The sequence below is a fragment of the Rhinichthys klamathensis genome, unplaced genomic scaffold (assembly GCF_029890125.1).
Source record: "Rhinichthys klamathensis goyatoka isolate OS25496 unplaced genomic scaffold, OSU_Roscu_1.1 h1tg000504l_1, whole genome shotgun sequence".
Taxonomy (NCBI): domain Eukaryota; kingdom Metazoa; phylum Chordata; class Actinopteri; order Cypriniformes; family Leuciscidae; genus Rhinichthys; species Rhinichthys klamathensis.
The window spans coordinates 139,633-156,876 of NW_026606985.1; the positions used below are offsets into that span (position 1 = coordinate 139,633).

The window sequence follows — 17,244 nt, forward strand, 5'->3', positions numbered from 1 at the left end:
GTAGAATGTCTGGACCATCGAAATAAAGTGTAACCAATTTGACTTAAAAAAAATATTAAGAGCTGTGGTTGACCATTACTTGTAAATCTGTTATTAATTTAGAACATGACCAGGGGGGAAAATACACTTCTAAAGTTATGAATGATGAAATTGACTAGTCTCATACCTTTTCATATGTTTGTCTACACATCATTATTCTGCCAGATCTTGTCGCAAGGCCTTCAGCATAAGTGTCACCATATGCACAAGTTCACAGAATGACAACTGTTGTGCCCAAATTTGCTGCTTTGTCACATGAAAAGCTTTCTAGGCTTCTGGGAACAGTATCCCAGTGACATTTGAGAGCTTCTCCACGGCTAAACTTGGCTCTACTGTAGTGCCAAGGCACTTGAAGAAGATTATGCTCTACATAAGACCCAAACAATGTCTGAACTCCAGTAACTGATACCCCTTCACATAACAACCCTTTCTCAAGGTTAAGGCGCTTGATCACAAGTGGCCCCTATAAATACATCAAGTGTAATTTTTAATCTCAATATTGGTGGCTTATTTTCAAATATTTGTTTAATTCATCTAGTGCCAATTTACCTCATCTTACTGAAGGGTTCACTGCCATTATCTCAGCCCCATTATCTGTTCTTCTATCACAATATTTCCTTTAAATAAAAATAAAACTAATTAAGACTGGACGGTTAATTACATCATAGTGATAACATATTTGGCTAATGCCATGATATTGATGAACGTGACAATCAGTTACAAAAATTCCTGTTGAAACGGAGCTAAAAATACATGACCAAATACAGTGAGTGAGTTTTGCTGAGTGAACAGTATTCTGGTCTATATAAGAAGCTGCTTCAGGCTCCTTTAAGGACTGGCTGGAACTCAAAGGTGGGTGAGTTGTTCATCACGCTCTCCTTCTACTATTTACTATTAACATAATATCACATACTTGTGTTCTGCAGTTTAGAGATTACATGGCTAACCCTGATACACTGGTAATCAGTTAGATTATATAAGAGTTTAGAGTCTGGCTATGCACTGTTCAACACGCTTTTGATACTAATCTGACTGAATTTGAACAAGTTATACTTGTAATTCATGTCATTCAAAGCACATATTTGAACCCAAGTTTTTTTTCCCTTTCTCTTAGCATCTCCTACCTCAGACACATTCTCTCTGGACAGGACAGCAGGTATTACGATTGCGATTAATAAACAAACTATATGCATACTTATAATCACTGGTTTTCATTTTAGAAGCAAAGAAAATAAGAGATCCAATCTCAGTTCTAAAGCAAACAGTTGGTTGAATAGAGTACCAAATTGTTTTAATTGTTAAACTTGTTGAGTAAACACAGAAGCTCAGAAACTCACATGGAGCAGCATCATTGCGCTCCATATTCATAGGAATTAATACGTTTCATTCCACTTGCATTTGTTTAATATTTAGAAGTTATGAAAGTATAAATCCCTCTGCACATTCTCTCCTTCTTCTCACAGTAAACCGCAACCATGGGAGACGGTGAAATGGAGTGCTTCGGCCCGGCGGCCATTTACCTCCGGAAGCCGGAGAGAGAGAGAATAGAGGCTCAGAACACCCCCTTTGAAGCCAAAACGGCATTCTTCGTGACAGAGCCGAGCGAGATGTACCTGAAGGGTGTTCTTGCTAGTAAAGAAGGCGGCAAAGCTACTGTCAAAACTCTGTGTGGGAAAGTAAGTAGAATTAAAAGATGTGTTGATCTTCTGTAAAACAGTTTTACATGATGCTGTGGACTGTAAAACTGCAAGGTGAAACAAATAAAGTGTTTGTACTAAATGTCTCATCCATGTTTAAAACCTTATAGACGATCACGGTGAAAGACACTGAAATCTTCCCCATGAATCCTCCCAAGTATGACAAAATTGAGGACATGGCCATGATGACCCACCTCAATGAGCCTACTGTGCTGTATAACCTCAAAGAGCGTTACGCAGCATGGATGATCTACGTAAGTCTAAGCAAATCATATTTTATTCCTGGGATGGGGCGCAGGCAGCATTGTAAAACTGGACTATCTATCTCCGTTTCAGACCTACTCTGGCTTGTTCTGCGTCACTGTCAATCCCTACAAGTGGCTCCCAGTGTACGATTCAGTCGTTGTGAATGGATACAGAGGCAAAAAGAGGATTGAAGCCCCGCCTCACATCTTCTCCATCTCTGACAACGCCTACCAGTTCATGCTCACTGGTAAGTGTAGATACACATTTTCAATCCATTTGCAATCCAATCAACTTGTGCTAAACTTGAGCCTGCTTATATTTTGCTTAATACACCTACAATTTCTTTATTTAATGGATCTCTTTTTACTTAATGGATCTCTTATTAGTAATGTATGTAGTGGTGTACATTTTGTTACAAATATGATATATATAAAAAAAAAAAAAATACAATCTGTTTAGCGGTTTCACTTATAATAATACTAAATGTGTTTCAGACAGGGAGAATCAGTCTATCCTGATTACGTAAGTAGGCTATGATAATTAAAGTTATTGTATAAGAATAATCATGTAAATGCTAACATTGTTTAAGCTATTGACAGAAAACAGTTTAACACCTGGCTTTTCTGCTGTAAAAGCTTGTAACATGGTCATGTAAATGCATAAGCATGGTTCTAATTGGCATGTGCTGGGAAAGACAGGATAACTAAAGTAACAGAAAGGTGTGGGGAAAAGCTTCTTACTGACAGTGCTGCATGTATACGAGGTTAAGACCACACTGCCAGCATGATGCATGTACATGCAGGTTTCACGTCTGACATTTATGGATTTTAAAGAAGCACTTACATAAAAGCCAACATATCACATAATTTATAATATTCTGAAAGATGTGCTTTTCCATCTTTAACATGTCCACTCAGTGGAGAATCCGGTGCAGGAAAGACTGTCAACACCAAACGTGTCATCCAGTACTTTGCGACAATCGCTGTGGCTGGCGGAAAGAAGACAGAAGCTTCTGCTGGCAAGATGAAGGTGACTAAATAATTGAACATCATTCAAAGTACAGTGAATGAATTATTCTGCATGATGAAATTACTTAAATACTCACCAGGGGTCGCTAGAGGATCAAATCATTGCAGCCAACCCTCTGCTGGAGGCTTATGGAAATGCCAAGACTGTGAGAAATGACAACTCTTCTCGTTTTGTAAGTTGCTGTGGCCAGATGAATTGTACAAATTCAGTTAACATTTCAAAGTTGGGAAATTCGAAACTTTAAAATATTTCAATATGCTTAGGGTAAATTCATCAGAATTCACTTTGGGACCACTGGAAAACTGGCCTCAGCTGATATTGAAACTTGTGAGTCAACACTGTTTTAAGCTAAAGTATAATTGTTTAATGTGGAGGCAAAAATGTAGATTATTTTTATTTTTTTGTCTTCGGAAAGATCTGCTGGAAAAGTCAAGAGTAACATTCCAGCTGTCTGCTGAGAGGAGCTACCACATCTTCTACCAGCTCATGACCGGACACAAGCCAGAGCTGCTCGGTGAGAAATCTACAGTAATGTGCATTTCATTTATTTCCATGTTTGAGAACACTGTTAACATACTGCACATCAATTCTTTACAGAGGCCCTGCTCATCACCACCAACCCTTACGACTATCCAATGATCAGCCAGGGTGAAATCACTGTCAAGAGTATCGATGACGTGGAGGAGTTCGTTGCCACAGACGTATGAATACACACATTGATGACAACTACATTATTAGTAGTAGTAGCAGTATTTTCATTTTTATTACATTTATCTGACCAAACAAACATCCCAAAAACACTACAATAAACTGAATGACATACAATATAAAATACCCTTCTTTTTGACTCGCTAAAGAATATTGTGTGATTCATTTGGTCATATAAAAACAGACTGCCATTGACATTCTGGGCTTCACTGCCGATGAGAAAATCAGCATCTACAAGCTGACAGGTTCTGTGATGCATCATGGAGGCATGAAGTTTAAACAGAAGCAGAGAGAGGAGCAGGCCGAGCCTGACGGCACCGAGGGTATGTACAATTAGCACATACTATAAACATGTAAACGTTCACTTCATTAGTGACAATAATGCATAAACTGTTCTTCCTCAGTGGCTGATAAAATCGCCTACCTCATGGGCCTCAACTCCGCTGACATGCTGAAAGCTCTGTGTTACCCCAGAGTGAAGGTCGGAAATGAGATGGTGACCAAAGGCCAGACAGTACCACAGGTGATCACTTATCTACTCGAATAAAGTGTCTCGTAGACATTCATAGTTGTCATGGGAAGTAAAAGAGTAATGATATGATCTACACTGACCTTTGAATCTCTCAGGTGAACAACGCAGTCTCTGCGCTCTGCAAGTCTGTCTACGAGAAAATGTTCTTGTGGATGGTTGTCCGTATCAATGAGATGTTGGACACAAAGCAGCCAAGACAGTTCTTCATTGGTGTGCTGGATATCGCTGGATTTGAGATCTTTGATGTGAGCATCAGTTTTTAATGGCTGTGTAAGAATCAAAACATAAATGATAACAGTCAGTATTAAGAACTTGCCTCTGCTTAATTGTCAGTACAACAGCTTGGAGCAGCTTTGCATCAACTTCACAAATGAGAAACTGCAACAGTTCTTCAACCACCACATGTTTGTTCTGGAGCAAGAGGAGTACAAGAAAGAAGGCATTGAATGGGAGTTCATTGACTTTGGTATGGACCTGGCTGCCTGCATTGAGCTCATTGAGAAGGTAAGAGGACATTCAGCAAATTAAAATGACTACTCACATTGTGCCTATATTTGAGCGTGAATATTTCTTCAACAGCCAATGGGTATCTTCTCCATCCTTGAAGAGGAGTGCATGTTCCCCAAGGCTACAGACACAAGCTTCAAAAACAAGCTATATGATCAGCATCTGGGCAAATGTCCAGCTTTCCAGAAGCCCAAGCCTGCCAAAGGTAAGGCAGAAGCCCACTTCTCTCTGGTGCACTACGCCGGCACTGTGGACTACAACATTACTGGCTGGTTGGACAAGAACAAGGATCCACTGAACGACTCTGTCGTGCAACTCTACCAAAAGTCATCGCTCAAAGTGCTGGCCTTCCTGTATGCCGCTCATGGGGCTGCTGAAGGTACGACCATTTGCATCTCCTCAATTCCTTTGTGTTATGACACAATTAGACATTCTCTAGTAGTGATTTATTGAAAGGGTTGATGGAAAGCAACACAAGGACAATAAAAAAACAATTTCTTTTTTATTGACATAAAACAGCTGAGGGAGGTGGAAAAAAGGGAGGCAAGAAGAAGGGTGGTTCCTTCCAGACAGTGTCTGCACTTTTCAGGGTAAAACAGATTATCTTTTAATGAAGAATGTGAATTTTTACACCATTAAAGATTAGACTAATGACAAACATTTCCACAGGAGAACTTGGGAAAGCTGATGACTAACCTGAGGAGCACCCACCCTCACTTTGTGCGCTGCTTGATTCCTAATGAGTCCAAGACTCCAGGTAATCCTAACCCCTGAAGAATCAAAGGTTTTGAAAATATCTCTCGAACCTTAAGAACATTTTCATTGCAGGTCTGATGGAGAACTTCCTGGTTATCCACCAGCTCAGGTGTAATGGTGTGCTGGAGGGCATCAGGATCTGCAGGAAAGGTTTCCCCAGCAGAATCCTCTATGGTGACTTCAAGCAGAGGTAAAAACACCTTTTTGCAACCACCTAATTAGAGATGATGCACCACATAATCTTCTATTTTATGAATGTTTTTGTGGCTCCACGAGAACATGACTCTCCTCTGATTGTCCTCTAGATACAAAGTATTAAATGCTAGCGTCATCCCTGAAGGACAGTTCATTGATAACAAAAAGGCTTCAGAGAAACTCTTGGGCTCTATTGATGTTGACCACACCCAATACAAGTTTGGACACACCAAGGTGAGCTGCACAACAAATGGCTGACCTCAAATCTACAATAGACGAGAATGGCTTCCATAATATACTGGAAACATCATTATATGTTCTTGCAGGTGTTCTTTAAAGCTGGTCTGTTGGGTACACTAGAGGAGATGAGAGATGAGAAACTAGCAGCGCTGGTTACCATGACTCAGGCTCGTTGTCGTGGCTTCCTCATGAGGAAGGAGTTTGTCAAAATGATGGAGAGGAGGTGAGTGAAATATACATTATTTCATTTAAAATTAAATAAATAAAATGTAATATTTTTGCTAAACTAAAACCAGAAACTCCGTCTCCCAGAGAGTCAATTTATTCCATCCAATACAACATCCGCTCATTCATGAATGTGAAACATTGGCCATGGATGAAGCTGTACTTCAAGATCAAGCCTCTTCTAAAGAGTGCAGAGACAGAGAAAGAAATGGCAGCCATGAAGGAGAACTTTGACAAAATGAAGGAGGATCTAACAAAGGCATTAGCTAAAAAGAAGGAGCTTGAAGAAAAAATGGTGTCACTTCTTCAGGAGAAAAACGATCTTCAACTGCAAGTATCATCTGTGAGTATTTTAGCTCTTATTAATCCTAATTTGAATGCTACTGCTATGAACAAGCCATTAAACTATATCCATCTCAATGAACAGGAATCTGAAAACCTCTCTGATGCTGAGGAGAGATGTGAAGGTCTCATTAAAAGCAAGATCCAGCTTGAGGCCAAACTCAAAGAGACAAGCGAGAGACTGGAGGATGAGGAGGAAATCAATGCTGAACTGACTGCCAAGAAGAGGAAACTGGAGGACGAATGCTCTGAACTGAAGAAAGATATTGATGACCTGGAGCTCACCTTGGCCAAAGTGGAGAAGGAGAAACATGCCACAGAAAATAAGGTCAATAATATTTTCACATGTTCTTCACACTGCTGATTGTTCGGGATCTTGTGAATGAAACCAGTGAACAATGTTTCCATTTAGGTTAAAAACCTGACGGAGGAGATGGCCTCTCAGGATGAGAGCATTGCCAAGCTGACCAAAGAGAAGAAAGCCCTCCAAGAGGCACACCAGCAGACTCTTGATGACCTTCAGGCAGAGGAAGACAAAGTCAACACTTTGACTAAATCTAAGACAAAGCTTGAGCAGCAAGTGGATGATGTAAGATATTTGGCATTAGAATACCCCTTTTTATTTGGCATATTTGGCATGAGAATTACATTTAAATAGATATAAATGTAATGTAGAATAAGAGCATGAGTCAATAAGAAATGAATTTTGTGTCTCTATACAAGATTAAATGCTCTGGTTTCTGTGACAATAGCTTGAGGGCTCACTGGAGCAGGAGAAGAAGCTCCGTATGGACCTTGAGAGAGCCAAGAGAAAGCTTGAAGGTGATCTGAAACTGGCCCAGGAGTCCCTAATGGACCTGGAGAATGACAAACAGCAATCAGAAGAGAAGATCAAAAAGTGAGTGGACATCAGTCTGTACACAATTACACATTTTATAAAAAGTGAGTATTCTGCACATACTTTAAAAAACAATACTTTAAAAACAGGAAAGACTTTGAGATAAGTCAGTTTCTCAGCAAGATTGAGGATGAACAGTCTTTGGGAGCACAGCTTCAGAAGAAGATCAAAGAACTTCAGGTAACCCAAACCCTAATCTTTTCTATGTGAAACTGTGAAGTAGTTGCAGACCTGGGAAAACCCACGTTGCCAATAACACTGCATACATTTTTATTTATTTATTTAGGCCCGTATTGAGGAGCTGGAAGAGGAAATTGAGGCAGAGCGAGCTGCTCGAGCTAAAGTGGAGAAGCAGAGAGCTGATCTCTCCAGGGAACTTGAAGAGATCAGTGAGAGGCTTGAGGAAGCTGGTGGTGCCACTTCTGCCCAGATTGAGATGAACAAGAAGCGTGAAGCTGAATTCCAGAAGTTGCGTCGTGATCTGGAAGAGTCCACCTTGCAGCATGAAGCAACGGCTGCAGCTCTCCGAAAGAAGCAGGCGGACAGTGTGGCTGAACTCGGAGAACAGATCGACAACCTTCAACGGATCAAACAGAAGCTGGAGAAGGAGAAGAGTGAATACAAGATGGAGATTGATGACTTGACAAGTAACATGGAGGCTGTGGCTAAAGCAAAGGTATACTATTGGGAAAACTTCAAGTGAAGATTTAGTTTTAGTTTTACAAAACTACTTTAACTTTAGCAGCTTGAAATATAAATAATTGCCAAAAGAACAAACCACAAAGAGGTAAAAAAGTTTTAAAACTTTTTATAATTCATGTAGGCAAACCTTGAAAAGATGTGCCGGACATTAGAAGACCAAACAAGTGAGCTAAAAACCAAAAATGATGAGTTTCTACGCCAACTTAATGATTTAAATGGACAGAGGGCAAGGCTGCAAACTGAAAATGGTACGTAAATAAACGAAATATACCCCGCACACATTGAATACACCATGCACACAATTATAGAACTGAGCAAAAAACTGCGATGCAAGAACCCAATACTGTCATCATACAGCTCCTGTGGACACTTATATAAATTACCCATTGTCTCATACTAGGGGAATTTGGGCGTCAATTGGAGGAGAAAGAATCTCTTGTTTCTCAATTGACAAGAGGCAAACAAGCTTATACTCAGCAGATCGAGGAACTCAAAAGACATATTGAAGAAGAGGTTAAGGTATGTACCTAAAAATATGCTACTATTTTCTGTTACCAAGTACCGTGAATAGCTATGAACATAGTTGTGTACAATAAAAGGAAACCTTTTGACTTCAAGGCCAAGAACGCTCTAGCCCATGGGGTTCAGTCTGCCCGCCATGACTGTGATTTGCTCAGAGAGCAGTTTGAGGAAGAGCAGGAGGCCAAAGCTGAACTCCAGCGTGGAATGTCTAAGGCCAACAGTGAAGTGGCTCAGTGGAGAACCAAATATGAGACTGACGCCATCCAGCGCACTGAGGAGCTTGAGGAATCCAAGTAAATACATCAATGGAAAAAGTCTCCTTACATTTAATATGAAAAGTATTAGGAGGTTTTCAGAATTAAATTTCACTTCCCTCAGGAAAAAGCTGGCCCAGCGTCTGCAGGATGCTGAAGAATCAATTGAGGCGGTGAACTCAAAGTGTGCCTCTCTGGAAAAGACCAAACAGAGACTGCAGGGTGAAGTAGAGGATCTCATGATTGATGTGGAGAGGGCAAATGCACTGGCAGCCAACCTTGACAAGAAGCAGAGAAACTTTGACAAGGTAAGAAAGACATGGATAACCTATAAACCTAAACGCTGATGAACCGAGGACTTGGCTAATTAACAATGACTACATTTCTTTCATTTTCAGGTGCTAGCAGAGTGGAAACAGAAGTATGAGGAAAGTCAGGCTGAACTAGAAGGTGCTCAGAAAGAAGCTCGTTCTCTCAGCACTGAGCTTTTCAAAATGAAGAACTCCTACGAGGAAGCTCTTGACCACCTCGAGACACTGAAGAGGGAGAACAAGAATCTGCAACGTAATGCAACTTTTATTTGTACACCAAGGACTAAAAAAAGAGATGCAATAAAACAGAAAATCTTACACTTATGATTTTTAAACCCTTTTAGAGGAGATTTCTGACCTCACTGAGCAGCTTGGAGAGACTGGAAAGAGCATTCATGAGTTAGAGAAAGCCAAGAAGACAGTGGAGTCTGAGAAATCAGAGATCCAGACTGCGCTTGAAGAAGCTGAAGTATTGTTATAAAAATTGTTATATAAAAATACTATTCTAACATGGTGAACATTACACAATTTTTCTACCAGGTTGATATAATTCTTACTTTAACTATCTATCAGGGCACCCTGGAGCATGAAGAGTCCAAGATTCTCCGTGTGCAGCTGGAGCTAAACCAAGTTAAGAGCGAGATTGACAGGAAGATTGCTGAGAAGGATGAGGAGATGGAACAGATCAAGAGGAACAGCCAAAGAGTGATCGAATCCATGCAGAGCACACTGGACGCTGAGGTCAGGAGCAGAAATGATGCCCTGAGAGTCAAAAAGAAGATGGAAGGAGATCTGAATGAGATGGAGATCCAGCTGAGTCATGCCAACCGCCAGGCTGCTGAGGCCCAGAAACAGCTCAGGAACATCCAAGGCCAACTCAAGGTATCTTTCTGTAGAATGTGGAAATGCATTAAGTATTGAATGTTTGACAAAATTAATATAATACATGAACCAAAGCAAGAGAACTAACAAAGAAAGAATGTTGCCACAGGACGCCCAACTGCACCTTGATGAAGCTCTCAGAGGACAGGAGGACATGAAAGAGCAGGTGGCCATGGTGGAGCGCAGGAATAACCTGATGCAAGCAGAGATTGAGGAGCTGAGGGCTGCACTGGAGCAAACAGAGAGAGGCCGCAAAGTGGCGGAGCAAGAGCTGGTTGATGCCAGCGAGCGTGTGGGACTGCTGCATTCACAAGTACAAAAAATTACTAAATACTTGGAACAAATTCAGGATACATGATAAACTTTCATATAAATGTACACTAAACTAATGGCTTGCATCCCACAGAATACAAGTCTTATTAACACCAAGAAGAAGCTTGAGACTGATCTGGTCCTTGTTCAAGGTGAGGTGGAAGATTCAGTCCAGGAGGCCAGAAATGCAGAGGAGAAGGCCAAGAAGGCCATCACTGATGTGAGTGTTTACATTCTGCTTCTCTATTCTAATTTAAACAGTTATTTGACTTTGTGTTTAGGTTCATGTGGTAACAAAGGGAATATTCATAGAAGGTATTTTTAGCTATGAAGTGAAGTAAAGACCAAGTATGATAACCCATACTGGGAATTCGTCCTCTGCATTTAAAGTCATCATGAAATAAAATTTTACCATTCGTATTTTTATATGTAATATTGTAGTGTTTATTATAAATGATTTATCTGTGCACGATTTTTTTTTAATTCATGTACCATTATAATCTTTTATTTAAATACGTTACCCTTCCCTCCCCCCTCGAAACGACTTCTCTTTTCTTCCAGTCAAAAACTATTACTAGAGGGCGTGGCAATTGGGGTCTGTCTCGTTTCTGGCCCGCCTCTCAGAATCCTGTCACTGTCAGCCAGCAAATATGGTGTTTAGGTGCATTTTTGGTTGCGCTCCTCGCGTCCTCTTTCCTATCCCTAAACAACCTTGTCTGCGTGCCCGCTGGCTCGAATTCCTGCATTTCGAAGAAGGAGGAATAACGCAGAGTTCGCGTCTGTGTGCAAGGCATTTCACTGAAGAATGTTTTAAGAATTTGGTACGATATAAAATGGGATGCTCTCGAGGGTGAACTTGACTATCAGCCGCCTCATCTTGGTTCGCGGGAGGCTCATATAAATATGGGGTGATTCCTTCCGGAAAATTTGGCTGCTCATCCTCGTTCTCATCGTCGGGTTCCTCAATTAAAAATTCTTCATGGGAGGGTAACGGTGGTGAGTCCGGTGGAGAGAAATCCTCCACAACTGACTGTAAACTGGCATTCAAATCTGCCTCCATTTTGTTAGCAACGCCCAACCTCCAACGATCCAATCAATTCCTGAAGGACGAAATCAAGCCCCGCCCTACATTTTTTTCTAATTTCAGAAGCCGTTTCACTCGGATACACGTCACAATAAGGAAAAAAAGGACAATCTCAACTTCCGTTTCATGATGACTTTAACCAATCCAAGTTAGAGTTAGTGCACAAACATCAGGAGCAGTGAGCAGCCTTTTTTTTTGTGGCACCCAGAGAGCGACTGGGGTTATGTGCCTTGCTGAAGCGCACCTCAGTCATTACCTGCGAGAATTGAGAATCAAACTCTCGACTTTCGGGATACAAGTCCGACTCTCTAAACATTAGGCCACAACTGCCCATCTATTTTGGTTAGTTCACTTAAATTGGCTTATATTTCAGGCTGCCATGATGGCTGAGGAGCTGAAGAAGGAGCAGGACACCAGTGCTCACCTGGAGAGGATGAAGAAGAACCTGGAGGTGACTGTCAAAGACCTGCAGCACCGTCTGGATGAGGCCGAAAGTCTGGCCATGAAGGGTGGAAAGAAACAGCTCCAGAAACTGGAGTCCAGGGTAAATTTGAGTGTTCAGGAGCTAAAACTAATTCTTAGATGTACTGGTCATGGCAGAGATTTGACAGGCAAAACAATAACTCTCTACTGAAGGTGCGCGAGTTAGAGTCTGAAGTTGAAGGCGAGCAGAGACGTGGTGCAGACGCTGTGAAAGGAGTGCGCAAATACGAGAGGAGAGTGAAGGAACTTACATACCAGGTAAAACTACTTTTATTAGAAATTGATAAATATACAGCTTTTACAATATACAGTTTAAATAAGACCATGATCAATATTTACACCCAAAGACTGAGGAAGACAAGAAGAACGTGACCCGACTGCAGGATCTGGTAGACAAGCTGCAGCTGAAAGTGAAGGCCTACAAGCGCCAGTCTGAAGAAGCTGTAAGTCTAATATCAAATCTTGAGCGTGAAGTTTTAGTATTGACAAGAACATCCAGTGCCACGAATGCACTGCTATGAAATGGGTTGAATATCTTGTGTAATCGTAACAGGAGGAGCAGGCCAACACTCACCTGTCCAGGTACAGGAAGGTGCAGCATGAGCTGGAGGAGGCTCAGGAGCGCGCTGACATCGCAGAGTCCCAGGTCAACAAGCTGAGGGCCAAGAGCCGTGAAGTTGGAAAGGTATTGTAAATCTTTTTTGCAAAAGGAGTACGGGGTTCATCCTAATGTACACTGCTTAATATACATGCGTTTCTGACTGGAAAAAAACATGCAACTTAATTTTTGCAAATTTAAATGTCTTTTTATTTACTGCAGAGCAAGGATGAAGAATGAAGATGAGACATCACACCACACCACATCTACAAGCAAGCATATAATATAACTTGTACCGTGTCTTACATGTCCATTAAATGCAGTTTATCAAGGCGCTCTCTGTCTGTCTGTATTGTAGACTGGTAGAGCATGGCACCAATCTCAAGATCAAGGGTTCATTTCTCAGAGAGTGCATGGACTAATAAAAAATAATACATACCTTGAATGCAATTTAAGTCGCTAAGGAAAGTTTCTATCAAATTTACAGGTGTGTAAATACCTCATTTACTCAAAACCTCAAAATACTCATTTTAAAATTCAGCTAAATTAATAATAATTTCATTTGTCAAACATAATACAAAGCTATACAGTCCAAGCTTCTCACTTGTATTGACGAATGAGAATTACTGTGTGCAAATGAAATCTCAAATTCTTTAATAATAATTATAATAATACATTTATTACATTTATATAGCGCTTTACATAGCTGGTCACTCAAAGCGCTTTACATAGGGGACACATTTACATTTACATGGGGAAACTCAATATTCAACGATATTTATCTGAATGTACAGGGTTTTAATAAGTAATATTTTAGCATCCAAATACATAAGGAATATGGATAAATGAGGTATTTGTGGCGATTGAGAGAGGTAGGTTATGTGAGCTTAATGCCGGGTTTCTGTTTCAGTTTCACTTTAAATTTATTTGTTTTGGCAAATGTCAGAAATGTCTCTGCATTGCAAATTTATTCCAAAATATTCTCATGCACTTAAATTTAACTTTGACAGAGCTGGCTCCGTGTCTGGTAAATTGACCATGTTTGTTTAAAGGGATGGTTCGGAGTAATTTCAACCTAGGGTCTTTTGCATCATGACCTCGAGTCAAACACCCCCCCAGAAGCTTTTTTTCCCTTGGTCGAACAATATTAAAGGGTCATGAAACCCCAAACCAAATTTTCTGAGATTTTAACAGAGGTATGTGTGTTGAACACCATTGAAGACCATGTTAGCATCTGTTAGATTTAATAGTACGGTTAAAATGGTTAAATTTGAGTTTTTTCCGCTTTTTTCGTCTTCCGGTTTAAAATCTTCATTGTGTCCACGTCACAGGCTGTGACGTGGCAGTGCACTGTAAGTGCGTTGATGACTCATCAGTGTCTCATAATTATTAATGAGACTGCGTTTTCATATCCTATGAGAAGACACTGTCTCTTAATTATTCATGACACCACGTGGATCTTTCCAATGACAGACATGTCAAACTGTGATATCGCGTAGTAGATGAGAGAGGCAATCATGGGACGCAAGTGTTTGTTTTCGTGGTCCAAAAGTCCAAGAGGGTTGAATCTGTTTCCCCGCGATGCTGCCCGGGCTAGCTCTGGCTCTGGACGGTTGGTTTGCCATCAACCACGGACACATCTGAACTATAGTGTGTGCCGCAAACAGAGAGCTTCGAGAAGTGGAGAATGGTGGATTTCGCCTTGTTGACAACCAATGCAGGTTGCGTCTTGCGAGTGATGCGGTAAAAAGTACTACTTTAACTTTATTCTAGAGCTGCTGTAAAGCCAAAACAATCTCTGTTACTGTAATTTCTTATTATCACTATATTATAACAATCTATATTGTTAAAAGTGCTATATAAATAAAGGTGACTTGACTATAAGATGAGTCATATTTACAAAAACAATTCATCACATCTTTCTTTTATTACAGAAGCATCATACAGTACTACATTCTTTTAAATAAATGATTCAATAACAAATACATTTTTTAACAGTTTCTTGTCGCCACCTAGTGGTGAAACAATGTAATTGATAAATGCGTTATTTTAAGCGCCAAGTGTCTGATCGCTACTGTAGACATCAGTATTTATATTGGAACTTTAAACTTTTCCCAGTACTTCTATGATAATTTGAACTATTGTATCACAGAAATAATGATACTATAAGGTTAAAAAGACTGTTTGTGAAGTCTCTCTCTGGGTCAGTGGAGATTTGACGAGCCTTCATGCAAAATGGAAATACTCGCGTGAATTTGTAACACTTACAGATAAGGATGAAAGTTTTGCGCTGAGGAAACATATCACACATTAAACAGCACGCGCATCTGTCAAAGTGCCTGACAGGCAAGCCATGTTAAGCATAAGAATGCTCCTGTTTTGGGCAGCTTGGATCACATACCTTTCCAGCAGCAGCTCACTCTGTTTCCTCCACTGTTTTAGATGCATTTTGTCCATAGAAATGCAGTATTCAAAGCCGTAATTTGACGTGACGGGCGGAAGTGCTCCGTGCACGGTCGGCAGACGCAACTAATCGATAGTGACATTTGTTGTTGATGATTTTCATTATTGATTATTATCGATTATTTGTTGCAGCCCAACAATTTACATGGGACTGTTATTGGACACTTTTGCTCACAGAACAATTAATCATCATGGCTGATGGCAAATACCTTTTTTACAGTGGCACCATCATCTGAAAAGTCTAAGACCACTGATGTTTTAGCCAGTGTAACAACATTACTGAGCGCACCTTTGAGTTCCATAAAAAGAAGGTGTACGCAGATGTGTGTTAATGTATATTTATTCTGAAGCTGTTAGATTGGAGACACTTACAGTACGTTTCTATGAAAGGGCGGCATACATCAAAGTTCTGTTAGCGGGAGGAGCAAAGAAAATTAAATCAGAAAATGGAAACACTTTACAATAAGGTCCCATTATCAACATTAGTTAATAGTTATCATAAATCAGCAATCAGAAAAATATATATTTGTCGTTATTAATCTTAATAAGCATAGAATCATTGATTGTGTGTTCATGTTAATTCACAGTGCATGTTAACACTTGTTAAAAGATAAAGTGAAAAATGTGTTCATTTTGAAATTAATATTAGTTAGTTCATGTTAAATAATGTAGTTCGCTGTTCCATCTTAAAAATATAACGTCACTGAAAAAATGTTTCCCACAAAATAAATGTAAATGATTAGATCATTATTTGCCATTCAAATGAAAGAGAACTCCATTTCATAATAAACAAGTTATTACCAAATATATAATCTGACAAAAGCACTCAAATGTATTCTAATGCTCCAGTTTGCATCCCAAAAATATCACATGGTAAATGCCTAGTCTAAGTGTAAAACTCAGGTTTAATCTAAATACTAATAGAAATTCAGAATGACTAACAGATGCCCAAATCACAAGACCCCATCTGTCCTCAAAGACAAATAATCCCCAAAATACTACAGATACATTCTCATTACATGAATTAGAAACTCTGTAAACAATTTTCCACTGAGTCAACGACTTTCTTTCTCACGTTATTTAACTCGTTGTGAATTCTCCTAAGGAAAGCACTTGAGCAAGAAAGCATCCAAAGGGCCAGATAATCTCTGTATTATCGAGTACACATGTAAATTATACATCTTTTTTAAAAGAAATGTTACCTGGCCAGTTCAGCTGTGTCCCACTACTGTATGACAATAACAGGAAAGCCAAAGAATGAATCAATGCAAGAACAGCATGCCTGCAAACCAGCTGTTGAATAAAAGCACCTGCTAAATGAATAAAGATAAACACTTAATGTAAAGCCTTTCTTTATACTGACCAAACAAAGGAATGTCCAATAATAAAGATTAAATTAATCAATAGCTTCCTACAATATTCTTAGAAATATGCTCTTTGTCCGAGACGGAGTTGATTAAAGCGAATGACCGTCTGATATCAAACATTCAACTTGACACCACAATAACGCTTGTGATCTTTGCTGACAAATGGCAAAGCCCTGATGGCATAGCTGACTGGCCAGCTATATTTGTGGAAAGTCCTAATATGACCACCCTTAGGGAAAGATGCCTTTTTTATTGAGCACATGTCCCCTTCTCATAAGGTGTCAACACCTTAGAATTTATTCCACAGTCTCCTGCCATCATTTCAAAGAAACCAAGAAAGCCTGTGGGACACATTGCATTATCCTTGCAAGGCAAAGTAAAACATGGGCAGGATCCAAGGCCAGGAACACGGCACACCCAACGCCACACAATCCTGGAGAGCTCTGAAGAAATCAGGGCCGCTTTTTCATGATGCATTCGTGCTTGATTACAGCTCAGAACCGTCACACAAGACTTGCTTGATCATGGATGTAGTCAGCCAATCATCTTCAATTCACTGTAATTTTGCAAAATGGGTTTTACCATTAACTGAATATACCACACACTGACCCTGGTCTCACTTAGAACAAAACTGACCAATATTTAAACCTCTTAATTGCCTTGACATCTCCGAGTCACTGCGGCACAACAACTGCGGTAAATACAATATATCTAGACCTAAGTCTGAAAAATAAGTCATGTCACATCGATATATATTAAGCCCAGCTCTAAAACTTGCTCTATGGTAAAGTACAAAGGCATTATAGACAGACTGATCTCATGAAATGGCGTATGTATGACACGCCAATTCGT

At 40.0% G+C, this 17,244-nt stretch overlaps 1 protein-coding gene across 1 annotated transcript; it reads left to right on the top strand.

Moving 5' to 3' along the window:
- The first annotated feature begins 831 nt into the window (after positions 1–831).
- LOC130072685 (myosin heavy chain, fast skeletal muscle) lies at positions 832–12,897 on the top strand. The gene is made up of 41 exons (XM_056237898.1): positions 832–895; positions 1,154–1,195; positions 1,501–1,715; positions 1,847–1,990; positions 2,073–2,229; positions 2,477–2,504; positions 2,900–3,011; positions 3,091–3,183; positions 3,275–3,338; positions 3,427–3,525; positions 3,609–3,712; positions 3,904–4,042; positions 4,124–4,242; positions 4,347–4,496; positions 4,585–4,755; positions 4,831–5,137; positions 5,278–5,348; positions 5,428–5,515; positions 5,587–5,704; positions 5,820–5,943; positions 6,036–6,172; positions 6,262–6,517; positions 6,602–6,844; positions 6,929–7,105; positions 7,269–7,414; positions 7,504–7,594; positions 7,701–8,090; positions 8,238–8,364; positions 8,517–8,635; positions 8,735–8,931; positions 9,017–9,200; positions 9,291–9,456; positions 9,548–9,672; positions 9,777–10,085; positions 10,195–10,398; positions 10,492–10,617; positions 11,855–12,025; positions 12,118–12,222; positions 12,312–12,407; positions 12,518–12,649; positions 12,785–12,897. The coding sequence occupies exons 3-41, from the start codon at positions 1,515–1,517 to the stop codon at positions 12,800–12,802; spliced, it is 5,808 nt and encodes a 1,935-aa protein (XP_056093873.1). The 5' UTR covers positions 832–895; positions 1,154–1,195; positions 1,501–1,514; the 3' UTR covers positions 12,803–12,897.
- Positions 12,898–17,244: the final 4,347 nt, after the last annotated feature.